Genomic DNA, 11,483 nt, shown 5'->3' on the forward strand with positions numbered 1-11,483 from the left:
TGGAAGAACAGGGCCACAGGCCAGGGCCTCAGCTGCAGAACGAGCGCCCATAACTCATTATGTGTCTAGAGGTCAAGTCCCTTTGTCCCCTTCTGTAAAACGGGAATAATTAAGCCTGTCTCTGATGAATTAGGCATCAGACCTTTCTGAGCCTGGAAGGAAGGCCTGGACGGCCCTCCTGTCCTTTCTCATGAACGTGTCTTCATTTCTGTGATTTATTGCAGGGTTTACATGGACCACCCGGAGACAAAGGAAACCGGGTGAGTCTGAGCCCTTGCACTTTGGCTGTGGTTACTAATGTCTTCATGATGTGGTGGAATGATCAATTGGAGATTCCTGACCCAACATTGGCAAATACAGTTCTTCCTGGTAAATCATCCAAAATTAAAAGGCTTTGTAGTAAAGGGCTTACTCTAGCGTGCAGGCAGCCTGGGGCCTAATCCTGAAATGGAAGCATGGTTTTTTCCCACCTGGCAAGGGAAGACCGAATCCCATGGCGGTCATCAGATTAACATTGCCATCCAGCCATGGGAGCCACGTGCCCACTCTCTGCAGTGCCCTGCTAATGGACCCCTCGATGGTATTTTTAGACCCACCATTGCCTAGTCGTAGCCTTCTGAGATTTCGTTTTGCCAGGCATCCCAGGCCACTGGTGAGAGAGAAATAAATTCCGGCTCCAAGCACAAGCACACTTCTGTTGTAAGCAGCCAACCCTTTAAAAAATGATCACAGCCATTATTTCTCTTGGAAAGGGCCTGCAGGACCATGAAATGAATTGTACCTTCTGAGGTCCTTTGCTGTCCCTTTGGTTTCTGCCATCATCACCAACACAGAGCTGTTGAACGTCCACGGCCCCCACAGCCATGTGGTAGGATGGGACACATGCCACGTATCTGACACAGGCCACATCTGGCCTCAGCAGGGACCATTTAACCACCTCGGACCCAGAGATGAGCTGTGGCTCCGTTCACAGAAGGTCTCGCCTGCTGCTTCATCACAGTGGTCCCCAGAGTGTGACCCACAGCACCTAGAGGCCCCAGCGCATCTTCTAGTGGGTCACGTTGTCCAAGGGTCTCAGAGGGAGAGACAGGCCAGGACCACGACAAAATATACCAAGCTCCCACAGAGCTTTAGAGGCAGAACAGGTGGCTCCCAGATCCCAGGTCCTCCAGCTGATCTTTGAACACTGATAACCATGTTCATGGATAGAAAGTGCCAGAATCTGTATGCTTATACCCTGCACCAATTCTGGTCTTTTCCATTTAAGATATTTATTGAACTCTTCTTTAGCCCTAAGTTCTCCTTCCTGGCAGCTGGTCGAAAGTAACTCAATTTGTTCCATATATTCTATAAAGAAGAGGAAGCAGGCAGAGTGACGCCTACCAAACTGTCCATGGAAGACCAAGTCTAGAAACCACTGGAATTATCAGACCTACTTCCGGAAATGTGCTGGCTGGTAAGGCAGGTGGGGAAGCCCACCTTCCTTCCTGTGCCATCAAAGAATTGAGGCCACGAAAAAAAGAAAAAAAATTGATCATTCCACCTCTTAGCTGGCATACTAATCTCCTTTCTAACTTAATTCTAAAGTGTTCTGGTTGTCTTTAGCATATTCAATTAATACTTTTAAGCTATTTCTTACGGCTTTTTCAGTTGGCTTGCAGCAGTGAGCCATTCAAAGGCTGCACAACCAGAGACGATCACGTTCCCCTTGGAGGCAGAGGTGGGGCAGGCCGATGCCCTTGTCACAGGCGGCAGGCGGCAGGCGGCGGGCGGCAGGCGGCGGGCGGCAGGTGGCGGGCGGCGCTGAGGCAAGGCTCTGGGGTTGTTGAATGAGCCAGTGAGGCCCCAGGAATCAGCGGGAGAATATTTCTCCTCCACTTCTCCTCCCTGAGGCTCTACAAACCTTCCCCTGCCCCACCTGTCAATTAGCAATATGTCACTTAGTAAAGGTCAAGTCCAGAAAACAGGTTGCACGAACTCGCTTTCCGGAAACCCGTAAAGAACAACTGACTAGTTCCAAAGAGCAGGTTTGCGGATCAAGGAACAGCTTGTGTCCTCCATTCGAGAGATCTGACTCTCAAGACACCAGAATGTCCTGGAAGAGTGCCCCCTGCATCTCGCCTCTTCAAACAGACCTCTTAATACCACTGGCCCTAGCAGACCTCTTGGGGGGAGATGTGAGGGCTTCGTAAGAAAGCCTTCAAAACAAAGGAAGTTCTACGCAGAGTCGGCGCTTTGCCACGGCCAGTTCTTTTTCCTGAGGCCTGGAAGCTCAGAATAGTGACGCTTTCAAGGGAAAAGACCAGAGGGGCTTCGATGACATTCTAGTTAGAAGCCTCACCGTTGCTCGTGAAGACGAAGCTGCAGGTGTTCCGAGCCCCGGCCCCCACCAGGCGTGAGAAGGTGGCTGCCTGAGGCCGCTCTCGAACTTCACCGCATGTTATGCTTGGGCCCGTTAGAGAGGCCCAAGTGGGCGCGCTGCAAGCCCGTTGCTCCGTCTTACAGTGAACGGGGACCCCCGTCTTAAAACTACGCTTCTCTGTGTCCCACCAGGCAACGGTCTTGGAGCCTCTTTTCCATTCCTGAAAGGAAGAAGGTCCTTGTAGCAGCACTCAAGGCCCAGAGCCCAAAACAGGCCGTTTTCTAAGGGAACCCACGTGGCCGTGGAAAGAATGTCCTGTCCTTGTCACAAGGGACACTCTTCCCAGCCTCTAAGAGCCCTGGGAATTTGGCACAGGAGCCATGTTTAGGATGAAAGAGTTCGTCACAAGATAAAGGGTGCCCCAGGGGCGCCTGGGTGGCTCAGTCGGTTAGGTGTCCAACTCTTGATCTCAGCTCAGTCTCCATCTCAGGGTCGTGAGTTCAAGTCCCACGTGGAGCCAACTTAAAAGGCGGGGAGGAGGGGGAGATAAAGGGTGGCATGAATTTGGCATTTGGCATCAGGAAAATTGGGCGCAGGGGTGGAGCTGCCTGCAAGCCAGCCAACTGGAAAGTCGCGTGCATGCAGGGAGGTCGCCGTCACTCTTCAGGACACCCCGGCTGGGGCGTGTGTGCGTGCTTGTGTGTGCGAGAGGCCTGCTCCGCCAGGTCCCCCTGGCCTCCTTACCTCTCCGCCCTCCGTTATCTCTTTTGGTCTAGGCCGGACTCTTCCTTCCTTCTCTCCTTCAGTACTTCGCACACACGCGCTCGCCCCATCCCCAGACCCCATCCCCCTCATCCTTCCCCTCCACTCTCCCAGCTTCAACTCAGTTCCTCTGAAATCAAGTTCTGTATCTGTACTTTTTAAAGAAAGCTTTTATTTGCCCTTTCCCCGCCTACAATCCCTTCTTTACCAGGGCCACTTTTGTGTCACTCTTTGGGGGTGGGAGGCAGGGCGGCTGTAGGTAAAGCTAGTACTCTAGTACCTTCGAAGGACACCCACTTTAAAGCCATTTCTTGGGCCCTTAGGACCTGCCTCCCCATAGTGCAAGCCACACACCCTGAAAGTCAGGACCCCCGCTGCCGACCCTCTGTTGCCTGAAGGCAAATCATCCGGGACCTGAAACCCCACCCCCACCAACTCCTCGGGAGTTTTGCCCACCCCCTGGACATAGGCAACTGCGTTCACTTTTACACTGGCCTGACCCGAGGAGAAAGAGGGACCACTTTGCTGAGAAAGTTTACCCTGGGGCTTCCCATCCAAACAGCTAGCGGTTTTGCTGGTCCACTGCTCGGGGACTATTCACGCCGTCATGTTCTCATCAGCGGGCGTAGCTCAGAGCCAATGGGATGGCACCTAATACGCTTATACACGTGTCCTCCTGAACACATCACTTTCCAAGGAAGCGTCTGCACTTTAGAAAACTCAGAACAATCCACTGGCTATTACAGGGAACCTCTGAAATCAAGAAATTTGAGGCGTTTCCAAAGATTCAGAGAAACATAAGAAACATTCTTGTCCTTGGCCCCCCCGCACCCCCAGGAACTGTGCAATCTGCCACTACGGGAACACGGTAGATGTGCGGAGCCAAACCGCAGGCAGCCGGCTTGGCTCCAGGACAGGCTCGCGGGAAGTCATTGTCACCACAGTAATCATGGTGAAGCAGCTATCATTACTGAGCACGGACTCTCTGCCACCATTAAATGGCACCATTGAATGTGCACAAAGACATCACAACAAAGTTTTGAGGCAGGTGCTATTATCCACGTGGTACAGGTGAAGAAGAATGAGGCTCAGAGAGGTTGAGTAACTTGCCGAAGACACACTGCTGGTCATAGGCGGGACCCGCTCTGGCTCCAAGCCTTTCTTCTGATCCCTGTGCTACTGCCTTCAAGGCCTTGTCCGCCTCGAGGAGCATTCTGGAAGCCCCCCGGCATGAGACAGTCAGCCTTCTGCAGCAGAGGAGAACTGCTCCCAAGAAGACTCCCCACGGGCACATTTGGCCCCTTTGTAAGGAGACCCAACATAGGAAAATCCAAACTCAAATTCATTACGAAGTCCCTGTAGCCTTTCTTGAAATGGAGAGTGACCCCGACACATACAGAAGGGGGTTCGATTTAGAAAGATGATGCTTACTGAAGTTTTTCAGAAACAAATGAGTTCCTTGAACCAACTTGTCTGTATACAAATTAGCTGCCTCTCATTCAGACCAGAGACCAGAGACCCACATACAGTGGGAGGACCCATCAGAGAGCCAGGGGCCACCCAAGGAGCTCTGGACACACACGTACACGTGTGAGCTTGTACACTCATGCACAAGCACACACTCGTATATGCACACACGTGTATACACATTCCCAAGCACACACTCACACATTCATACACACATACGTGCACGCAATATGTGCACACTTTCACACGCACGCACGCATACACACACACACCCCAGGGCTCTAAATAAAATCATCCTGCCTCCTAATAGAATATCAAAGGAATGGAAACCAATTGGGACCAAAGTTGTCAGGTCAAAGTCTTTCAAAAATGGACCCTCCAGGAGAAGGAAGTAGGTCCCCCTGTTCATCCCAGGCCCGCTCTGGGCTCAGAATTAGCAAAACTGGCCCTGAGTAGCTTCCTCCTACATTTCCCTCCACCTCCAGCTCTGAGCCCTACTGGCTCCCAGCCCCCAGGCCTCGATTTCCTCCGCCGCCGCCCTGCCCACTGGCTTTAGCCAAGGTTCCCAGCTTATAGACGGGTGGGGATGGGTGCTGACCTCAAATCCTATTGGGAAGAATATCCTATTTAAGCCACGCTATTTTCCCTCTTTAATTTTTTTTTCCTTTTTCTGTTTCTAACCTTAACACATGAATGATCCTAAAGTTTTGATGATATTTTTTTCTCTTGGACTAAACCATTATTTACAGGGGGAGAGGGGGAAGAAAGGCTCTAGAGGGTCCAAAGGGGATAAGGGAGACCAAGGAGCGCCTGGATTAGATGCCCCCTGCCCATTGGTATGTCTTCATTTATCACTTGCATTGTTCTGGTTTTTTCCTTGAGGTTTGCAAGTTGGAAACCAAGAAGGCAAATAAGCTAAGATGACGAGCGAATGTCTACACTGATGCTATCAAATCTATCCTGTCACTTGGCCAGGAAAATTCTGCTGGTGGTGGTACCCTCAAACCACAGCTGCCAGTCATTCTGGCCAAATCCCTTTCCTCTGAAGACGCAGAACAATTGATGTGTGGAAACAAGAACCCGGTCCCCGAGGAAAGGGATCTTGGAGCAGGCCTCGGCCCTCCGCTCCAGGATAGCTCTGGAAGCCAGCATAGCATTTGTGAGCCACACATTTGCCTTCTTCGTTTCGTGGCCGCCTCTGTGGCCAGCAGTTCAAGCTGTTGGAATCCTCCGTCAGGATGCAGGACCCCAGGCCCCAGACGGGGTAGACCAAGGCCAGAAAGGGGGCTCTTCACATACAGCCTCCCACGGCCACTAGCCATGCAACTAAAGCCTGTGAAGCCGTAGACCAAAATCAGTAGACAGAGCCCCTCCAGGAGCCCCCAAACAAGCTTATAAGGAAGGATTTGTGGCACATTAGCCGGGCTTCTCAAGTGCCCTCACAATCCGTTTGAAGGTTCTGAAAATTATGATACGCTAAATTTGAAGTTCATCCATGTTTATTCCAAGTGAGTCTTTAAACGGAGAGGGGGCTGGCTGTAAACATTCCAAAGCTCAGCTCTCGTGGAAGCCAGAGAGAGCACAAAAATTGAATCTGGGAAGTGGGAATCCGCTGGGATTGTGGCCCTACTTGTAGCTGCCTCGAGGGTCCTGCATCCTGGCTGGGGTGGGACTGGGCCTCTCCACTCCACAGTCGGAGCTGGCCAGCCTTGACCTAAATAATCATCGTGGTTGGTTTTGTGAACAGGGACACCGAGGTTTTAAAGGAGAGAAAGGGGAGCCGGGGTTACCAGGGCTGGACGGACTGGATGCCCCATGCCCATTGGTATGGCGTCACCCTCCCCTGCCTGCATGGCCGATTCGGGCTTCCGCACGTGTGTGGTTCTCGCCTGCATGCCTCTCTGGCCACACACCGCCCCCCCACATGCCTCCTGCCCCTTCTCTCTGTAGACGCTAGGGGTCACCCTGCCCTGGCCTGTCCTCAGGGGCTCCCGCCATGCCCCCTCGAGCATGCAAAGTTTGCCAGGATGTTTTCTTGGCTTCTTCCCACAGCTGCTTCAAAAGCACATCCCCTTCATGTGAGCCGTCCCGTCCGCCCCCTAAGCCAGCTTTGGCTGCATATGATTCTCCTTTCACAGCAGCTTCTAGCCATCCTACCCCCAGAAAGAAAGCTAGGGAAGTGGATTCTCTGGCCAGGCTCGTAGCAACCCTGACTCCTCTTCCTTCACACACGGCAGTTGGTTCGGCAAAAGCATCTGCTGAGCACCTGGCAAAACACTTGAATGAGATGCCTGAGCCGGTGCCACAGCCCTTCCCACTCCACCATCTCGCGAGGTGGCAGGGGACCAGTGGGCATGCTCATAAACACGGGGAGACTGAGAAGTTCTAGAACGGAGGTAGAGGAGGGGGCCACCCTGCCCGTTCCTCCAGGCTGGGTCTGGGGTCGCTGCCCCAGTGGTACCACCAGAACCAGGGGACAGTCCAAGAGCAGGATTTGAGAGACTAAAGGGCTCGTCCCTTTTGCTCAAACCCTGAAAGACCCTAGAAAATCCTCCCTTGGCTTCCCTTCCTTCCGTCTTTAGATGGTTCACCACCAGCAAGTCTGGAAGAGAATGGAAAGGTTGGGAATGTCATCGAGGAAGAGAAGACAGGAGCCGGGGAGGCACTTAAGAATACTCTCCAAGCATGTCCCGGCGGAGTGGCCACAGTGCCGCTCGTGCTGGGCCCCGGCCCCCAGCCCCCTCGGGGCAGGGACACTCTCGCCCCCACAGCTATCTTTTCACCTCCCTTTAAGGGGAATAGAAGATGGCCCCTCATGCCAAGGCAATTGGCTTAAAAGGTTCCTTCTCTCCTAAATGTCCCCAGGAGTTCTGGAGTTCACGGAGCTATTTTTATACAAGCAATAGTCAGATGAGGACTCCGGGTCCCAAATCCCGCCCCAGGGTCCCACGGGAATTATATTTGAAGAGAAGGGAAAAAGTTATAAGAAAATATGCTCTGTGACCCTGAGAGGTGACCACAGAGCCTCGTGTAGAGACTTTTTAGGACCAGTGCACGCAACAAAAGAAGAGCACAGAGTAGCTTGCTTCCTGTTTCCCCACCGCAGACACCCTCGCTCGCCGCCCCCACTGCCCCACCGCCCGGGCCCATGAACCCGAGCATGCAATCATTGGACTCCTTGGCCCCTGCAGAGACCTGCGCTAATCGCCAGCCAGGTCTCCCCTCTGCCACATGCCTCCCACGGTCTGAACGCCTCAAGTCCCGCCCGCTGCAGCTCCAGCCACCTCTCTCCCACGCTCCCTCTGCCTGCCTCGCTCTCCTCCGCCGCCCCCCCCCCCCCCCGCCCCGCCACCTTCATGTGCCAATGGGAATGCCGCTGTGGCCCGCGGAGGCTCCTCTCCCTTCCAGAGTCATGTGGAGTGTTGCACCGTGGCAGGCTGGGGAAGGGGGCAGAAGGTTTTCATGAGGCCCTGGAGTGTCCCACCTCCCCCTGCAGACCCTCCCTGACCCAGAGGGGACAACGAAGGTCATCTTTATTTGGTCCTTAATGCAAACCGTGTTTCTCGCCGTTGCTCTTCTCCCCGTCTCCTGCGCTGTGTTGTTGTGGACGTGGGGACAGGGGCAGCTATCTTAGCACAAGGTAACTAGATTTCTTCGGCCCTCCGTGTCAGGCCGGCTGCCTGCTGAACGTCAGGTGAGCAGTTTAGGTACCTGTCATGGTGCTGAGATTGGTCTGGGGCACAGAGGGCTCCCCTTCAACTGCCTCTGGGCTGACCACTTGCTCCGGTCCCCCCGAAGCCCTGTGTCCATCCTTGCTGTGCCCTGGACTGTGAATTCTAGAATCTGGGCTGCAGTTCTAGTAGACACGGACTGAGAACCAGATCTATGCCCCGGTTCAGCCCCACCCTCCCCACTTCGTCTCATGAAAGTTCCAGATTCCCCAAAGGGTATGCCAGAGAAGCCGGGACATCGGGCCCCAAGAAGACTCAGGTGCTCCGCAGGGGGCCCGCCAGCAAAGAAAACAAACGGCACACAGCATCCCATCCTCCACTTCATCCCCCCCCACCCCAAATTCCCAGCGATGGCCAGGGCTGTGCCAGAGGCCGGCGTCGCCTTGCGGAAGGCACCTCAGGGCCACGTGGTGATACCTGTGAGGTGGCTTGCCCCATTGTGTCCCGTCCTCCTCCTTACTGATTATCACATGGACCTGCCTAGACGTCTTCCTCTGACCGCTGAGGAAGAGAGGCAACTGAGATAGTAGGAGAGCTGGGGGCACCGTAGCGACCATTTCATACAGCCGTGCCTTCCCAGGTTTTACAGAGGAAAAGACAGGCCGCCAAGCGCTGAGTGACTTACCCATGAGCACCTAGCCCCCAGTCCAGCCAGAGCAGAGACCCGCGGGGCTTAGGGCTGTCCTTGACAGGCTAGGGCTGACCCCATAGGCTAGGGCAGCCCCTCTTGGCCTTGCCCTACAACTACATGGGACCCTAGTCAATGGGAAGTCCGCCTGGCTGGCTTCCCAGCCCCTTCCGAGGTTCTGCCCTGCAGCAGAGAAGAGAAAGAGACAAGAGGTGGGCTGCATCCTGATCAGCTGCTGCAGTGTCTGTGGCCCTTGTCCCCCCGTCCCGCCTGCTTGGGGGGCTGTCTCGGAGTCTGAGCCATCTGCCTTCCTTCCTCACTATAGGGTGAAGACGGCTTACCAGTCCAGGGCTGCTGGAACAAGGTAAGGCTGCCCAGCGGTTTGTGGTGCCCCCCCCTTCTCAAGTGTGATTAAGCACGTGCAGTTTCCATCCTGGGCCTCTCTGCAAATGACGTGGGTCGAGAAAGGAACGCTCCCGAAGGCAGGGTGCCCATTAAACGTCCCACACACTGCATGCACTTAGAGAACTTTTTAAAATGCTTTTTAAGGCATCCACAGACCCCAGCGTCTGGAATTTCCACGTAGCCACACAGCTGACAGCTTTATGCTTTGTGTGGTTAATTTCCACAGCACTTTCCTCCAAGGACTACTAGACCAGGTTTTAAAATTAGTTATCAGTAGCTATTCTCGGTGTTCACACGAGGTCATTTAAGCCATTAAGCCACATGATGACATTTACCCAGATGTAGGAAATCTGAGTTGCTTAAACTGTACACTCCGATCGCTTCCCTACCTCCTCCTAGACGCTGGCCGGGTCACCACTCTACCCTTCCCCTTGAACTCAAACTGCCAGAGCTCCATGTTTGCACACACGAGTCCTGCAACCCAGCCCCTCCCGGGGTCCCAGGATTCCTACCAGGAGTGAGTTTTCATTTGTTCGCCCTTGGCATTGCCATCCTTAAAACTGTCTGACACCACAGGGCTATGCCCCTGCACAAGATCACCCCACCCATCCAGGGCCCCCAAAGCACAGGGCTCCTCAACTTGACGAGGGCCATCAGTGTGCTAATCCAGAAGCCCTAACGTGCTGCTCACCCTCCCTCCACGGCCCCTCTCCACTTTGCTCCCACTGAGATGTCTCACAGCCCTCACCCCATGGTCTCCAGCTGTTGGTTTGTCCTCATAAAGGGGCTGGAGATCCCAGCATGTCCACGACTTGGTGCTTAGCTAATCTAGCCCTGTCTCAGTGACGGCAGACGCACACTTACAATCAGACGATAGCTCCTCTGTGCTAAATGCCCAGAATCTCATTAGTTCACAGGATTCAGTTAAAAGTAGTGAAACCACCAAGACACCAGGGCCAAGGCGGGGTCCCTACACGCCCAGGTACCCAAGGCATCCCTGACCAGGAGATGCGAGGGGTTGAGCTTAGCAGGGGAAGAACAGTCACCATCAAGAGCTACAGTGTCTTGGGGAAGCAGCCCGAGAGCCTCGTCTCTGTTGGTTCGCGCCATAAATTCAGTCTGGGAAGCTGGAGCGATTCATCCACAGCCCGGCCTCCAAGGCCACATGGAGAGCAGGTGCCCTCTAGTGTCCACGAAGGGAGTGACAGGAAGGTGAAAGTGATTTTCTGTCTTCGGGGTGCAGACAGCGCCAGGGCCTTGCACCCAGGGGGCCGTGGTGCCCCTATCCAGAGCCGCCCACCACCGCAGCCCTCCAAAGAGCACACTCCTTTCCCACAAGGGAAGGAGACCCCCGCAAGCCCACCGACACTAACTCTACTCTGTTTTGTGTGTTTTTGTTTTGCAGTGATGCCTCTAACCTGGGATGGGCCTGTGTGTGTGTTTGTACATAGAATATTTATTTTTATACAGTTTTCACTTTTTGAAAATGCCAGAAGTATGATGCATCTTACAGATTATTAAAAAAAAGAAAAACCTGCATATTTTGTACAGAGAAATGCCAACCTCTTTCCCTTTGTTTACAAGATGTTTTGTATAAGTCTACGACTCTAATACACTTTTTGTTTGTGAGTATGGGCATATGTTTGCATGATATTTGTGCACACTTATTAAGTATTGAAGCTTAATAAATTATTGTGTTCTGGTGCCAAAGGGGGCCAGCCAGCACCGAGGTGCTCGCTAGCTTATGTGCGAATTCACGGGGACGTGGAGGTCAGTGGTGTTTGCCTAGGTGTGTCTAAGAATATTTTAAACTCTTATGGATTTTCATTATTAAAAAAAAAATGAAACCTGGCAACTCATGATCCTGATCAATCATTAAATTAAATACATTCGCTCTTGTGAAAGCAGGAAGTCCCAGAAGGAGGGGTCCTCAGAAGTATAGGATAATGTATGGAAAAGTGAGGTCCAACAGTGAGAGGGATGGAGGGGTCGCTTAAGCAAGGTCTCTTGTATGTAACATATCCCAAGTTCCTTGTGGTGCCATTTGAGCGTTTCAAGGTCAAGTTCAGGTCTGCTGAAATCCCCAGGGTTCCAAAGAGCTATTTGTTATTGCTTTTGGTATTGGGGT

The 11,483-nt window shown here is 53.2% G+C and overlaps 1 protein-coding gene across 1 annotated transcript in view; it reads left to right on the forward strand.

Annotated features, from left to right (window-relative positions):
* The window catches only part of COL13A1 (collagen type XIII alpha 1 chain), a 144,498-nt gene extending 133,297 nt beyond the window's left edge, over window positions 1-11,201 (forward strand). Inside the window, 4 exon segments of the mRNA XM_032423878.1 lie at window positions 225-260; window positions 5,341-5,427; window positions 9,276-9,314; window positions 10,761-11,201. Of these exon segments, the coding sequence (XP_032279769.1) occupies window positions 225-260; window positions 5,341-5,427; window positions 9,276-9,314; window positions 10,761-10,763 (165 nt within the window). The 3' untranslated portion in view covers window positions 10,764-11,201.
* The last annotated feature ends 282 nt before the right edge of the window (window positions 11,202-11,483 follow it).

This window comes from Phoca vitulina, unplaced genomic scaffold (genome assembly GCF_004348235.1).
Source record: "Phoca vitulina isolate PV1807 unplaced genomic scaffold, GSC_HSeal_1.0 scaffold29, whole genome shotgun sequence".
In the NCBI taxonomy this organism is placed as follows: domain Eukaryota; kingdom Metazoa; phylum Chordata; class Mammalia; order Carnivora; family Phocidae; genus Phoca; species Phoca vitulina.